This window comes from Aquarana catesbeiana, linkage group LG02, assembly GCF_042186555.1.
Source record: "Aquarana catesbeiana isolate 2022-GZ linkage group LG02, ASM4218655v1, whole genome shotgun sequence".
NCBI classification, from domain to species: domain Eukaryota; kingdom Metazoa; phylum Chordata; class Amphibia; order Anura; family Ranidae; genus Aquarana; species Aquarana catesbeiana.
The window spans coordinates 614,239,781-614,256,399 of NC_133325.1; the positions used below are offsets into that span (position 1 = coordinate 614,239,781).

The following is a 16,619-nucleotide window of genomic DNA, read 5'->3' on the forward strand; positions in this document are numbered from 1 at the left end:
TATATATATATTTAATATAATGTACACTGTCCGGTAATCTGGTAATCTGATCACATTTGAAGTGAGAATAATCTCATCAGGTTTGTTGCAATGCCCAGCCCCTCAAATAGGTGGTTTGAAATATTTCAGATACCTTCCTTTTTATCTTATTAGGGATTATTATTCAGAAATAAGCTACCTTCAAAATGTAAAGAAGAAAAAAACATTTCAGTAAAATTACCATCAAGTATACGTAATTTCAGGTAGTAGGTTATATGATTTCATTGCCTTTATGTAGTAAGTGGCACCAGTACTACAGTGAGTATAACAAACCAGGATTGCATCTGACAGGAATTTCTAATATAATTCTAATCATAAACAGATTACAGGTAACAAGATGACTAATTTGTTATGTAGAAATCACAGAAGCATAATATTTCCTGAGATAACCTTAACCTCCTGCTCCAGGACAATTTTTTAAAAGGAAGATTAACTATGGTTGCAAACAAAGCCTCTGTAAACAGAAAATCAATATATAAGTAGTTTTCCACTTTACATATATAAAAGTGGGGAATTCAAAAAGCACCAGAACCATAAAAGGAAGACTCTGATTGGCTGCTATGCACATACACAGTGCCTTCAGTTTCTTTAAAGCTAGTAACTGTAGCATATAACGTTCATACACTTTCCACCTGTGGCAAATTATTCGGTAAATAACAGTTCCTATCAAAGCTCTTACAAAGCAGACCTTTTCATGCATAGCAATTACTCATCAGGCAACGCATAAAGCATTTCTGTTGTCAAAGTCTCAAATTATCTCATTTTTTTTATCTGCATCAACATGTCACTAAGCAATCCAATTTGGTGACATGTCAGTCAAGCAGACAAGGTTAGAGTTATTTCTTCTTCTCATGTTCACTCATTCTTTCCTGTATTATCACCTGTATCATCTCCTTTCACTTTTTGACAAGGTCAAATGTATGGTTTCATTTTTCCCATATCACAGTTCAATAATTTGGACTTGTCTAGCCGTTAACAAATGTGCTTTTAAAAATGCTCTCATAAGCCATGCTAGGGGAAATCCTAGGAAAGATGACAGTTTATATATATATAAAAAAACCACAGCATTTTTTTTAACACAAATTAAAAAAATATAAGATACGACAACATAAAAAATTATATTTTACTGAGAGTTTTAAAACAACTAATTGTTTTTCTTTTTATTTGGGGGGGGGGGGGGCAAATTGCCAATTAAAATGCCCTGCTTTAAGCAAACAACTAAATATTTCCTATATACACCAAACCTTAAAGTGGTAGTAAACCACTGAAAAAAGACAAAGAAAAACCTGCAAGACAATAGCATAATGTGCTAGTATGCATTGCATACTAGCACATTATAAAATACTTAGCTTAGAATGAAGCCCCCCAAAGCAGCGCCCAGTCACCGCTGTGGGGGCTGACATGTATCCCTCTGTGTTTCGTGGGGTCCGCAACTGAGTGGCCAGAGCTGCGATTATGTCACTCCCGCGCATGAACACGAGAGCCCTCCCTTCCAGCAAGAAGCTCTGAAGTTCCGGCATGATATGCAACAAAAATCAACAAGCAGGGTGTACAAACGCTTTAAAGCTAAACTCAGGTATAATAAAATATTGGCTAAATACAACAAATATATGTAGCCACAGCCCAAAAGCAAAGATCAATCCATGCTCCTCATTCTCATTGTACAAGGAGATTAGTCTTTTATCTGCCCCAACCCCAACCCCAGTGTAGTTTCTACAGGCAGCTCTCGTCTCTGCGCAGGGAATGTGCAGCACAGTGATGATGTCACTGCTAATTTTACAAGGCATTAACCTGGTTTGTCTAGACATGGATTTTTGGCTATCAATTCATATTTTTTAATACATTTTTTGTGACCAGAATCAGCTTAAGGCTACTTTCACACTGGGGCAGGCGGGCATCAGCGGTAAATGGCCGCTATTTTTAGCAGCGCTTTACCGCCGTTTTAGCAGCGCTATTTGGTTGATAGCGGGGTGCTTTTAACCCCCGCTTGTGGCCGAAAAAGGGTTAAAACCACCTGCAAAGCGCCACGGTTTGGTGGCGCTGCCCATTGTTTTCAATAAGCAGGGGCGCTTTAGGAGCTGCAAAGATGCTGCTTGCAGGACTTTTTTTTACTGTCCTGCAAGCACACTGCTCCAGTGTGAAAGCACTCAGACTTTCACACTGGAGTGAGAGGAGAGGCTCTTTACAGGCGTTATGAAGGCACTATTTTTAGCGCTATAGCACCTGTAAAGCGCCTCCAGTGTGAAAGCAGCCTTAGAGCTGAACTCTAGGCAGATGTAAATGACACAAATCAATGCAACTTTGTATTCCTTAGGCCTCTTGCACATGATACTCCTGTTTGAGCATCTACTCTTTCAGACTTTTTTTTTTTTATCTATTTGCGCCTATTTATGCATTTTCACAAATTCTTATTCTCATGTTCTCATTCTGCACAACATGTAAATAGGCATTTACATCTATTTGTGTGCATGAGACATAAATTACTGACCAAAAAAGCTGATTTTTCTATTTATTTTTTTTTACTGATGAATGTACAGCACTTGTTTACTCACCTGTGTGCATAGGCACATTACAATGAATTGGCTGTATTTTAGCTCAGTAAAAAAAAAGCTTTTTCAAGCTGCAGTGTGCAAGAGGTCTACATACATATTTTTTACTGCCCCTGGGTAGAGACACAGCATGTAATATCAAAGTGGATTGAAACTTCATATTAAAGTTTATGGGGCTGGTTTTTTGGCAATGTTTACACAGAGAAGCAGTAGCAATTTAACAGCTATCTGGATTAGGATTCACCTAATTGTCGAACAAAATCATAAAATAGGATTTCCTTTCCAATACTTAGTTACCATAATCATCCTCTTTCTTATACACATTGAAAATGAAATAATAGGTTTAGAAAATACCTGGTGCACACTTCATAAAAGCACGTTTTTTTTTTTCACATTCCCCATCATGTACAGCTTCTTTATTAGCTGTCTGAAAAATCTAATCATTTGCATTTAGAGAACATATACTATATTTTATTAATATTTTTTATTTTTGTTAACATATAAAAACATAAAACAAAAAGTGAAAAGAAAAAGTACTGTACCTACGCTCCAATCAACCTCTTCAACAGCATCCCCATAAATACCATGTCTACTTTTGCTTCTAAAATCTTGAGAGGCAAAAAGTGCAGTATGGACTTGAAGATAGGATATATACAGAAGGAAAGGTTTAAACTTGTTCCTGTAGATTAATAAAACATGGCATACTTGTCATAATTTAATTTAAATATACTATAGAATGTTTGGTCTGTGTTGTAAAAATGTGAAGAATAAAACTTACTTCAAGAATCCTAACATAAATGTACCAAAGCACTAGTCTAGTTAAAGTAGAATTTACTACAGAAAAGTAAAATTAAAGGCAATATTTTTTTCATGTTGGATAAGATAAAGGAGGATTAAAACTCCAGTCAGCTAAATTTTTGACGCTTATTCTATGATATGTTTTGGTCTGAGAAATAACATGGTCTACAGACATTACCCAAGGTTTAATTTGTTATTCCAAAGTTTTACATACACGTATTTCATGCTTAGACTTAGAGATGGTTGGCAATACCCCCTCCCAGACACAGTTTGTTCCCAATAGAGGTGTTTGTCTGTTTTGGAGGCTCGGCCAAGATCATCCCCATACGCTTTATTCTTTTCACTTGTTTTTACATGTTCTTTAATGTGCGCATCGACTAAGTTTAGCTAGGCACCATTGTCTTTTCTTTACATTTTCAGAAAATGGATTATGTCCTGACTGTTTGTAAATCTTTTGTCTCTGAGAAATCTCAATAAAAACATTGAAAAAAAAAAAAAAAACTCCAGACAGATTTTGATTGCAAGTAAGAAATGCAGACAAGAGGTCTACAAGGTAGTCACATAGTGGATCACTCGGTTGCAAATTAAAAAATCACAACTTTGTGACAACCTTGTAGACCTCTTGTCTTCATTTCTTACATGTATGCCTGAGTCACATGGACCGCACCAGATACTGATATAGTAATAATTTCCTGATCAGGTGTTGTGGTTGACACAGCTGTGACAACAAACTCTGTACTGCTTTCTATCTTAATTCTCTAAATACAGTGTGAGGATCCGGGGTTGTTTTTTTTATCCTTTTTATTATTTATATAGGTCTTGATTGCCATCTGTGTTCCATTTGGGAGATGTTTCTTCACTTCCTGTCATATAGCAAAAACAGGAAGTGAGAGGAAATCCATCAAAAATGAGGGAATCCTTGGTTGTCCTAGAACTAGGGTTCTCAATAAAATATTTCCCCTCTGTTACTGTTCTGGGGAAAACCCAAAATTTGAGAATTTCTTTTACTATCACTTTTTGATGACAGTGGATACACATGACATACAGAGATTGTGAAACTCCTTCACAGGGTCCCAGACAGTAATAAAAACCTGACGAGTGTTCTAATCCCTCTCAGTGCTTTCCAAACCAACAAAAAAAAAAAAAAAAGGTTTGCTTTTAGTAATACTTTAACTGATGAACATTAGAGTTCATCGCTGATAACCAAGATAACCTGGATACTTTTTAAATGTTATGGATAAAGATTAATGTTATGAGCATAGATTTATTTTGTATAATTTATGTTTGTAGATTTGTATGCAATTTTCTTGATTATTGATGTCAAGGTAAAAGAAAAAACAACAACTTTTTTCTTTTCATTTTTTTTTTTTTTTTTAATATAGTGGATATGAATTGTTTTCTTGCAACCTTTTACACAATATTTAATTCACCCAAGAGATGGAGCTTTAGGTTGACCAGTTGGAAAGGAGATACTACTGTGATTTCTCTTTAGCCAATCCATAGTGATGGGAATCCTCTGTCAAAAAGGCTTAAAAAGTATACATATGGGGGCGCATGCGCGAAGCTTTGCATGGCGGACGTGTCTCTGTGAAGCTCCGCACTCCCCGCCGCATACCCGGGACTCTTGTGCCTTGCTGAACCGGCAAATCGGAGCCATTTCCACGGGGATCGCTTCCCCAAACATCAGTGCCCCTTCCGGTATGGTATTAACGGGCCATCGCCGTAAACCTAACCACAAGCCCATCAAAGAAGCGCTGGACCGCGCTTCCACCAAGATGGCGTCGAAGGCCCGGAACCTGGCTAATCTCTCAACGATATCCCCAGCTCACTCTGATCTACCTGACAGCGAAGAGGAGACTGACATACAAGAGGGCTCAGGCGGCTCCCCACCCGCCCCTAATACAGGTATGTCACAAGCAGCCTTTATGAGAATCATGGAATCTATGCTTCATAAGGCCCTTAAAGCAACATCAGACCAGATCACCACTAGTCTGACACGTGAGATACGTGAAATAGGCCAACGCACAGCAGACCTTGAAACAAGGGTGGATGATATAGAACTCACCCTCCAGGAACAAGCACAAGAGCAAATTGCTCTCAGAGAGGAGAATTCGATGCTTTTATCCCGCCTCGAGGACGTGGAAAACCGCTCCAGAAGATCCAATCTACGCCTCAGAGGCATTCCAGAAACCATTGATGACCTGCAGTCTTTTACAACGGCACTATTTCAAGAACTAGCACCATCCATACCCATCGAACGTCTTGAATTCGATAGAATTCACAGAGCACTCACCAGACGCCAATCAGACGGACCACCAAGAGACATTATCATCAAGCTGCACTTTTTTCGCACGAAAGAACAGCTTCTGGCGGCCGCCCGCAACAACAACACCCTACAATTTCAGAGCCATACATACCAATTGTTTGCTGACTTAGCACCCCTCACGATTGCTAAACGCCGTGCCATGAAGCCTCAACTACAGGTACTTATACAACACCAACTTAAGTACACATGGCGGTTCCCATTCGCATTACAATTCACCTATCAAGGTCAGCAACATACCTCCACCACACCAGAATCTCTCCAAAGACTGCTGGAATCACTCCATCTGTCTCCCCAGACCGCGCATTCAGACACAGCCCTTCCTCGCACTCCAGCCAGATCTGCCTCTCAGCCATACACCACAACCCCCAAACGGAATAACCCTGGACCACCATCTATCCGGAAGGGAACCCCAGCCAGATTATCCGAATACTCTTATCGCAGCCCGAAATCCCGAGCTCCACGCTGAACACAAGTGAACTGTTTCTTCTTTTTTTTTTCTTTTCTCTTGTCTTCCCTCTTTTTTGAATACGCAGATACTCGGTTGCACTAGCAAAGAACGTCTCCATACCACTTTATGAGATCCCACTCGCGACCGAGACCTGCTAGAGGACTTCCGACAAGAAAGGACACTTGGTACCCTGAAGTTGTTCCCTCTTCAGGGCTCGTAGGTCTTTTCAGGCCTCCTCAGGTTCAGTTATTTTGTTCATCTTTCTTTTACACCTTAAATCTTTTTATTTTATCTTGTAATCGTAGCTAAGTTGTTCTTAAACATACAATTCTGTTTTACACATGCCCAGGGTGCACTTGACCTGGTTTGCAATCTGTAGACCGGGTGAACCTTGCTACTCTGCTGATTTCAAGTTTGAGTACCGGTAATGACATAATTAGACAGCTTTTGTACTTTGACTAACCCACTGTATGCTTCATGCACACTCTGCTAATTGGTATCCCATATCCCCCCCCCCTCCCCTTCCCCCCTCCCCTCCCCCCCTCCTTCCTCCCCCCCCTCTTCTCCTCTCCTCCTCCTCCCCGCCCCACCCTCTCCCCTCTCCCCCCTCTCTCCCTCCCCTCCCTTCTCCTCCCATCCCCCCCTCCCTCCTCCCAACCCCCCTTCCCCCCAACTCAAAGATACTAATCTCTCACGGTGAACAACACCAACTGAGAACTCATATATGTACTTATCAATTACTGAATTGAGCTGTACCATACCCTGTTATATTCCCCACCCCCCACCTTTTATTTGATATTCTACTGTTATTTGCATTATATGGGGGCATTGGGGAATATCCTGTATTTTCTACTTTATTCTGTTTTGTTGTTATCCACCATACTTACCTTTAAATCAAATCAAATTCCTCCTTTTTCTTTTGTTACTCCCGGTTGCGGCGGGGAGCAGTCAATGCTTACCCCCCCTACGGTGCATTCACTCTTTGACCGGAACCTCGGTTACAGAGTCAGTGCACACATTAGTCGGGCACTACTGGCGTGCTGTCTCCTTATTAGGGGGATCGCTCAGTGCTCCACCCGACCCACAATGCTCTCCCTCACCACCCCCTCTCTCTCCTCCCTCTTTGACTCAACTTCTTTACTCCTTACTTTTTTCTGTGCCGGCTGGCTCGCGTGGACCCTTGGTCCCTTGATATTGACCACCCAAACACCCCATAATGGCCCCACTTGAAATCCTTACGCTGAACGTTAAGGGGCTAAACTCCCCACACAAACGAGTAAAGGCATTTCAAACATTTGCGTCACTGAAAGCCAAAGTTGTAGCCCTCCAGGAAACCCACTTTTCCATTCGCCAAACCCCTAGCTTTTTCAGCTCTAGATACCCACAAGTATTTACTGCTTCAGCAAATACAAAACATAGAGGAGTTTTATTAGCTTTTCACCACACCATGCCATTTACCCTCCTCTCTGAGATAAAAGACCCTGAAGGTCGCTACCTCATCCTAGTGGGTCTACTACAAGACATAACCACAACCTTCGTCTCCTATTACGCCCCCAACACAAATCCGAATCCCTTTTTTTCGCACCTATTACAAGTAGTACAGGCACACTGCAAGGGAACTTTGTTCCTCTGCGGTGACTCCAATTCAGTGCTGCAACCACACACAGACAAATCGCCCTATGCTCCAGAGCATTACACCCCCTCTTCACAATTTCGTAAACTTATACAGTCAGCCTCCCTCCTAGACACATGGAGAGAACTCAATCCTACAAAGAGAAACTACACTTTTTATTCACACCCTCACAAATCATTCTCCAGAATTGACCACATATTTACCTCTATAGCATCCGCACCACTTCTCCTTCACTCACACATCCAACCAATTACATGGACAGACCATTGTGCCGTTATCACCACAGTGTCATCCCTAATTCCTCAAGCTACTAACAGATCATGGCGTATGAATGACTCCCTCTTGACCAACCCATCATACTGCCTAGATATTCAAGTAGCCCTTAAAGATTACCTAAAACACAACGCAACCCCCGACATCTCTCCCATCCTGCTTTGGGAAGCGCACAAACCCGTGATTCGTGGCACATGTATTTCAGTGGCGTCTCACCTTAACAGAGACAAGAAGCTCAAATTACACCAACTCGAATCAGATTACCAGAATAGTTTTCTCTTATTCCAATCTGATCCTACCGAAATACACAAATTGACATTAGAAAAAATTAAACTAGAACTGGATCTACTCCTAGCCGAGACGGCCGATAAAACTATTCGGAAAAATAGCCACACGATCTATACTAAAGCAAACAAACCGGACACCTACCTGGCTTTACGTCTACGTAGACCAGACTGTGCTCGTATTCCTATTAGACTCAGACTGGCTAAAGATGTAGTCACTAGTAACCCTGTCAAGGTTCTCTCGGAGTTCCGTAAACAGTTAGCAAATCTCTATGATTCTAAAACAGCATTTCCACTGCGCCAAGCAGAGAAACTGTTTCATAAACTACCTATACCAACCTTGTCTGAATCCAGTCATGAGCTAATGGAGAGTGCGATCTCAGTAGATGAAGTACTAGCAGCCATAAAAACCCTAAAGCCCAATAAATGTCCAGGCCCTGATGGCCTCCCTAGTCTCTATTATAAAAAGTTTGCCACAGAACTATCCCCCCTCCTTGCCAACACTTTCAATGCCATACTAAAACAACACTCTTTTGGCAGGGACACATTGACCGCTCTTATCTCAATGATCCCCAAACCAAACACTGACAGCACGCTATGGTCCAATTATAGACCAATTTCGCTCCTCAATGTGGATATTAAGATTTTAGCCAAAATTCTTGCCCTACGCCTCAATCCCATCATTGGTGGATTGATACACAAAGACCAGGTTGGTTTTATACCCAAGCGACAAGCGAGCGACAATATCAGACGAGTAATTCTCCTTCAACACCTAGCCCGTACCCGTAAGATTCCTATGCACCTCCTCTCCTTAGATATTCGCAAAGCCTTCGATACAGTCTCTTGGCCCTATCTATTTTTTATCCTCCAAAGCTGGGGCTTCGGCCCAAATTTCTTAAATTGGATCAAAGCTCTTTATAATCACCCACAGGCGTATGTGCACTACTCTGGATTCCGATCGGACCCATTCCCAATTGCACGGGGGACTAGACAAGGCTGCCCCTTATCCCCCCTGCTCTTCGCACTCACTATCGAACCCCTGGCAGCCCTGATTAGATCTAATCCTGACATCCGAGGCTTAGAAGTAGCATCTACCTCCCATAAAGTATGCCTTTTTGCCGACGACGCGCTTATGTTTATTACTTCACCCTATACCACATTACCAAACCTTAATAACACCTTAAATAAATTCTCCAGCATATCAGGACTCTAAGTCAATCAATCCAAATCGAAGGCCCTCGATGTGTCCCTGCCACAAGCCGATCTAGAAACCTTGCGAAGCAACTTTCCCTTCCACTGGTCTTCCTCCTCGATTCCATATTTAGGGATCAAGTTAACTAAGGATCCTTCCAACCTGTTCCAATCTAATTACCTCCCAATGCTCTCACAAATATCTTCCCTACTTAACACCTGGCTACCACTGTGCGTCTCCTGGTTAGGACGTATAGCGGCTGTGAAAATGTCCCTATTACCAAAACTGTTATACCTATACAGAGTGCTCCCCATCAAAGTCCCTCCTTACTACCATAGGATTGTACAGAATAAAGTTTTTAAATATATATGGGGTCCAATTAGACCCAGAGTGGCGAGACCGATCCTCCTCCGTAACAAGCTCCACGGCGGCCTGGGCATTCCCAACTTCTCACACTACTATCACGCAGCCCACCTAGCCCAGTCCATCTTATACCACGCCAAAATAGAGACCCCACTTTGGGTCGCTCTTGAAGCCATTGATCTACACCCGATTAATATAGGCAACTTACTATGGCTCCCTGCATCGGCAAGAGGACCCATAGCTAACCCATTAACTCTCCACACACTTAAACTTTGGGACAGATTAAAAACTCCCTTTAAACTAATCTCTCCACATTCCCCACTACTATCATACTTAGGTCACCCCCAATTCCTCCCAGCTTACACAGAACCAGCTTCATTTCATGCCTGGGCCCAGGCGGGTCTGACTCGCATCTGTGATCTCGTTGATGGAGACTCTGTGAAACCCTTTCCAATTATTCAAGAGAAAACGCAACTCCCTCACAGAGAATGCTTCCGCTACCTCCAAATTAAACACTTTGTGCAAACAATCATAAAATCTAACTCTGAGCTGGATACTCTAACCGAGTTTGAGAGTATGTGCGAGTCGGAGCCGCATGCCCCAGGCATAATTTCCCGTCTATACTCCCACCTTACATCACCACCCCCAGATTTACCCACCTATGCACAGAGATGGCTAAGAGACCTCGATATTACACTCGAGCCAGAAGACTGGTCAACCATATGGTCCAACACAAAAAACTCAACCCAGAATGTTGTTGCCTCAGAAGCGAATTATAAAGTACTAATGCGCTGGTATCTAGTCCCAGCTAGAATAGTTAAATTCCTACCTGAATCCTCCCCGAACTGTTTCAGGGGGTGTGGAGACAGGGGCACGCACCTGCATATATGGTGGACATGCCCTCAGGTCCAACGCTTCTGGGCAATAATATTTCAGATGGCAACCACCCTCCATCAAGTTACCTTATCTCCCAGCCCTACAATAGCCCTCCTCAACCTGTTTCCACAAGACTACACCAGACCACAACTCCGACTCCTCCTACATTTATTCACCGCAGCCAAACAGACGATAGCTAAAGCTTGGAAAACACCCACTCTTAACATAGTCGAAACGAAGAATAGGATTACCCAAGCAATGATACATAGCAAAATAGAGGCAAAAATTCTTGATAAAGCCACCCAACACAACAGAATTTGGCGACCCTGGGTTGAGCACTTTCTACCAACAGACGTCGATGAAGACCTAGTATCACTCTAAGAAGGCCCAGACATCTCCTAAGACTCTACCATGACTCTTGTGCCCGCGCGGGCCGACCGGCACCCCCCTTCCTTACTTCTTCTCCTACTCACAACTCTTTTGCTTATAACCCCTCTCTACTACTCCTTTTTCTTATTTCACCTCTCTACCCCATCTTACCCTCCAAAATTAAAACCTGGTAATATACCCTGTTACATGCAATATTTTTGTGGGCCCCCCCACCACTGTTATTGGGGAACGGTCCAAATTTATAGTGTTAAAAAGGGATCGTAGTTCCCTTTAATCTTTCATATATCTACGTATTTAGTTCCAGCATGCCTCATGACTTAGAAATATACATGCTATCTTAATACTTAATTCTCCTTAAACCAATGTTCTTTGACATTTTCTCTTTATGTTCACTGTCGCATATTCGATAGAAACTATGTATGGAACTTAATGTAACAGTTGTATGTGAAATTTCCAATAAAATATTTGAAAAGTAAAAAGTATATATATTTTAGGAACAATAAAGTAAACTAAGGCTTTGAACAAAACATCACATAACTAGCTTGCTAACTTTGTTTAGTGAAGTACCATAAATGTTTAAAGGCTTTGTCAACTAGACATTTATAGTACAATACCCCCCTGCAATGTAATTATAAAGGATAAGAATACATGGAAAGGAATCCACAATACACTAGAGGTCTTTGCTGGAAAAACAAAACACTTGCAAATGTGAACACTTTTCCAGTAACCAAGAGGCCCCCAGGCAAATAGTAAGAGTTCCCCTAATGAAGGGGTCCCTACATGATCCTGAACCAATACATATTTTATTGTGATTAAGTAAAAGCAGAAATATTGGCATGTGGACAACATCCTTTTTGTTACCTTTAATCTACCTTGTCCTCTACTAACAACTGTGACTACTTAAAAGCTATAAAAAAACAGAGTTGTAAAAACCTGCAACATTGGCATATTATGGATGTTGCAAAAGCCCCATCTATCGGCTTCGGTGTGAAGACCTGTTATTCGCCAAAGGCTTTACAGTCAGTTTTCTTGCCTTTTTCTTCCAATATACAATATATACCAATGAGGCATAATGGAGTTAATTTACTAAAACTGGAGAGTGCAAAATCTGGTGCAGCTCTGCATAGAAACCAGTCTGCTTCCAGTGTTTTGTCTTTTTTTTAAACTTAAAGTGTCACTAAACCCAGGGCCCTGCATTCACTATATCTGGTCTCCCACAGTACACAGAACGTGGAAATGAAATTATTCTATTAAATATAAACTGCTAAATACCATTTCTCATCAGCAGTATATAGCAGTCTTGTGGCTTCTATCAGCGTCCAGCCAAGCACTGGTTAAAGCTTGTAGGAGGAGTTTTCTGACTATTCTATGAGACTGCAAGACCCCTGACCCTCTGTCTGGACAGTGCTGATTGGCCCTGTGCTGATCACAAGTAGGGATGAGCCAAACACCCCCCCAGAACATGCGAACAGGCAAAAAATTCATTCGAACACGCGAACACCGTTAAAGTCTATGGGACACGAACATGAATAATCAAAAGTGCTAATTTTAAAGGCTTATATGCAAGTTATTGTCATAAAAAGTGTTTGGGGACCTGGGTCCTGCCCCAGGGGAAATGGAGCAATGCAAAAAAAAGTTTTAAAAACGGCCGTTTTTTCGGGAGCAGTGATTTTAATAATGCTTAAAGTGAAACAATAAAAGTGTAATATCCCTTTAAATTTCGTACTTGGGGGGTGTCTATAGTATGCCTGTAAAGGGGCACATGTTTCCCGTGTTTAGAACAGTCTGACAGCAAAATGACATTTCAAAGGTAAAAAAGTAATTTAAAACTAGTCGCGGCTATTAATGCATTGCCGGTCCGACAATACACATAGAAGTTCATTGATAAAAACGGCATGGAAATTGCCCACAGGGGAACCCCGAACCAAAATTAAAAAAAAAAAAAATGACGTGGGGGATCCCCCTAAATTCCATATTAGGCCCTTCAGGTCTGGTATGGATTTTAAGGGGAACCCCGCGCCAAAATAAAAAAAAAAAAACGGCGTGGGGTCCCCCTAAAAATCCATACCAGACCCTTATCCGAGCACGTAACCTGGCAGGCCGCAGGAAAAGAGGGGGGACGAGAGAGCACCCCCCTCCTGAACTGTACCAGGCCACATGCCCTCAACATTGGGAGGGTGCTTTGGGGTAGCCCCCCAAAACACCTTGTCCCCATGTTGATGAGGACAAGGGCCTCATCCCCACAACCCTGGCCAGTGGTTGTGGGGGTCTGCGGGCGGGGGCTTTATCGGAATCTGGAAGCCCCCTTTAACAAGGGGACCCCCAGATCCTGGCCCTCCCCCCCCGTGTGAAATGGTAAGGGGGTACTTTACCCCTACCATTTCACTAAAAAACTGTCAAAAATTTTAAAAATGACAAGAGACAGTTTTTGACAATTTCTTTATTTAAATGCTTCTTCTTTCTTTCTTCTACCTTCCATCTTCCTTCGGTTTCTTCCTCCATCTTCTTCCTCTTTTGGTTGGACCTGAAGGGTCTGGTATAGATTTTGAGGGGGACCCCACGCCATTTTTTTTTTTTTAATTTTGGCCGGGGTTCCCCTTAATATCTATACCAGACCTGAAGGGCCTGATATGAAATTTAGGGGGACCCCCACGTCATTTTTTTTTTTAATTTTGGTTTGGGGTTCCCCTGTGGGGAATTCCCATGCCGTTTTTATCAATGAACTTTTATGTGTATTGTCGGACCGGCAATTCAATAATAGTCGCGAGTAGTTTAAATGACTTTTTCCTTTGAAATGTCATTTTGCTGTCAGACTGTTCTAAACACGGGAAACATGCGCCCCTTTACAGGCATACTATAGACACCCCCCCCAGGTACGAAATTTAAAGGGATATTACACTTTTATTGTTTCACTTTAAGCATTATTAAAATCACTGCTCCCGAAAAAACGGCCATTTTTAAAACTTTTTTTGCATTGATCCATGTCCCCTGGGGCAGGACCCAGGTCCCCAAACACTTTTTATGACAATACCATGAATATAAGCCTTTAAAATTAGCACTTTTGATTTCTCCCATAGACTTTTAAAGGGTGTTCTGCGGCATTCGAATTTGCCGTGAACACCCCAAATTGTTCGCTGTTCGGCGAACTTGCGAACAGCCGATGTTCGCGTCGAACATGAGTTCGACTTGAACTCGAAGCTCATCCCTAATCACAAGTACTTTCTCAAGAAAAAACCTCTCTAGCAATACACACCAAACTGAGCATGTGCAGCCTGACTTCATAGATTCTGTGTTATCAGGAAATTATCAGGGGACAATGGAAGAAGGGGAGGGTCAGAGAAGCCAGGAATAAACAGCTTTTTAACACAATGCGGAGGATTAACACCTTAGGTGAGTATAACAAGCATGCTTTACTGCATATACAGACTGATTTTACTGCTGTGGGTTTAGTAACACTTTAACCACTTAACCATGCTATAGCCGATTGACGGCTACAGCGTGGCTTGATAACTCTGGGAGGGCGTACTATGACATTCTCCCAGAATCGCACTCCCACGCGCACCCTGGGGTGCGCACACGGGAGTATCCATAACGGAAAATGGCCGCTGACAGCGATCACTTGTAAACAAAGCAGCGTCATGTCCGGTTCCTCTCTCCCCTCTCCGTACCGATCAGTACAGTGTGAGCGGAGAGGGGAGAGATCGGGTGCAGCAGCGCTGTGGTTTGGATCTGTAGTGCCCACAGTGCTGCTCTGTGCCTTATCCCTCCATCCATGCTCATCCATCCATGCTCAGCCATCCATACTCAATACTCATCCATCCATGTCTATCCATCCATACTCAGCAATACTCATCCATTCATCCATGCTCAGCCATCCATACTCAGCAATACTCATCCATCTATCCATGCTCAGCCATCCCATCCACCCCCATCCATTCTCAGTCATACCAAGCCATACCCAGACATACTCAGCCATACCCAGCCATACTTAGCCATACCCAGCAATACCCAGCCGTACTCAGCCATCCCATCCATACTCAGCCATACCCAGCCATACTCAACCATACCCAGCCATACTCATTCATGCTCAGTCATCCAATCCATACTCAGCCATACTCAACCATCCACATTCATGGCTCAACCATGCTCAGCCATCCCCATCCACTACTCATCCATCCCCATTCATGCTCATCCATGCCTCATCCATGCCACATCAGTTCTCATCCATGCCACTACCGTGTCTCACAAAAGTGTAATAGGTAGTCAAACTAGATTTTAAATGTATGCCCCTAGAACACCTGATGGTGCTCCCTGCATGTTGGGCCTCGGTATGTGGCCAGGCTGTAGAAAAGTCTCCCACATGTGGTAACGCCATACTCAGGAGGAGTAGGACAATCTATTTTGGGGTGTAACTTTTGGTATGCTATGTGTTAGAAATATTGTATAAATGTGTTTTCATTTTCTTTCCACATTTTCCAAAAACTTGTAGAAAATGACATGACATGACATGTTCAAAAGACTCATTATGCCTCATAGATCATACATTGGGGTGTTTTCTTTCCAAAATGGTGTCATTTTGGGGCATTTCCATTGTCCTAGTGCTCCAGGGCCTTCAAACGTGCAAGAGGTAGTCAAGAAATTATATGTGTAATTTATGCTCCTAGAACGCCTGATGGTACTCCCTGATGTTGGGCCTCTGTATGTGGCCAGGCTGTGTAAAAGTCTCACACATGTGGTATCACCATACTCAGGAGGAATAGTAGAATGTGTTTTGGGGTGTAATTTGTGGTATGCATATGTTGTGTGTGAGAAATAACCTGCTAATAAGACAATTTTGTGAAAAAAAAAGAAAAATCTTGATTTTACAAAGAGTTGTGGAAAAAAAAAAATGACAACTTCAAAAACCTCACCATGCCTCTTACTAAATACCTTTGAATGTCTACTTTCCCAAAAGGGGTAATTTGGGGGGTATTTGTACTTTCCTGGCTTGTTAGGGTCTCAAGAAATTAAATAGGCGGTCAGTACTTCGGGTGTGATCAATTTTCATAGATTGGCACCATAGCTTGAGGACTCTATTGCCCTGTACACACGGTCGGATTTACCGACGGAAAAAGTGCGATCGGATTGTGTTGTCGGAAATTCCGATTGTGCGTGGGCTCCATCGGACCTTTTCCGTCTGAATTTCCGACACACAAAGTTTGAGAGCAGACTATAAAATTTTCCAACAACAAAATCCGATCAGTTAAATTCCGATCGTGTGTACACAAATCCGACGCACAAAGTGCCATGCATGCTCAGAATAAATTAAGAGACGAAAGCTATTGGCTACTGCCCCGTTTATAGTACCGACGTACGTGTTTTATGCCACCGCGTTCAGAATGATTGGATTTTCCGACAACTTTGTGCGGCCGTGTGTATGCAAGACATGTTTGAGCCAACATCCGTCGG

The 16,619-nt window shown here is 42.3% G+C and overlaps 1 protein-coding gene across 5 annotated transcripts in view; it reads right to left on the bottom strand.

Annotated features, from left to right (window-relative positions):
- STS (steroid sulfatase) overlaps positions 1-16,619 on the bottom strand; it is a 496,435-nt gene that overhangs the window by 215,143 nt on the left and 264,673 nt on the right. For all 5 annotated transcript variants that reach the window (XM_073616370.1, XM_073616374.1, XM_073616371.1 and 2 more), the window contains one exon: positions 3,131-3,267. In XM_073616370.1, coding sequence (XP_073472471.1) covers positions 3,131-3,267 — 137 coding nt within the window. The remainder of the gene's footprint in view (positions 1-3,130; positions 3,268-16,619) is intronic.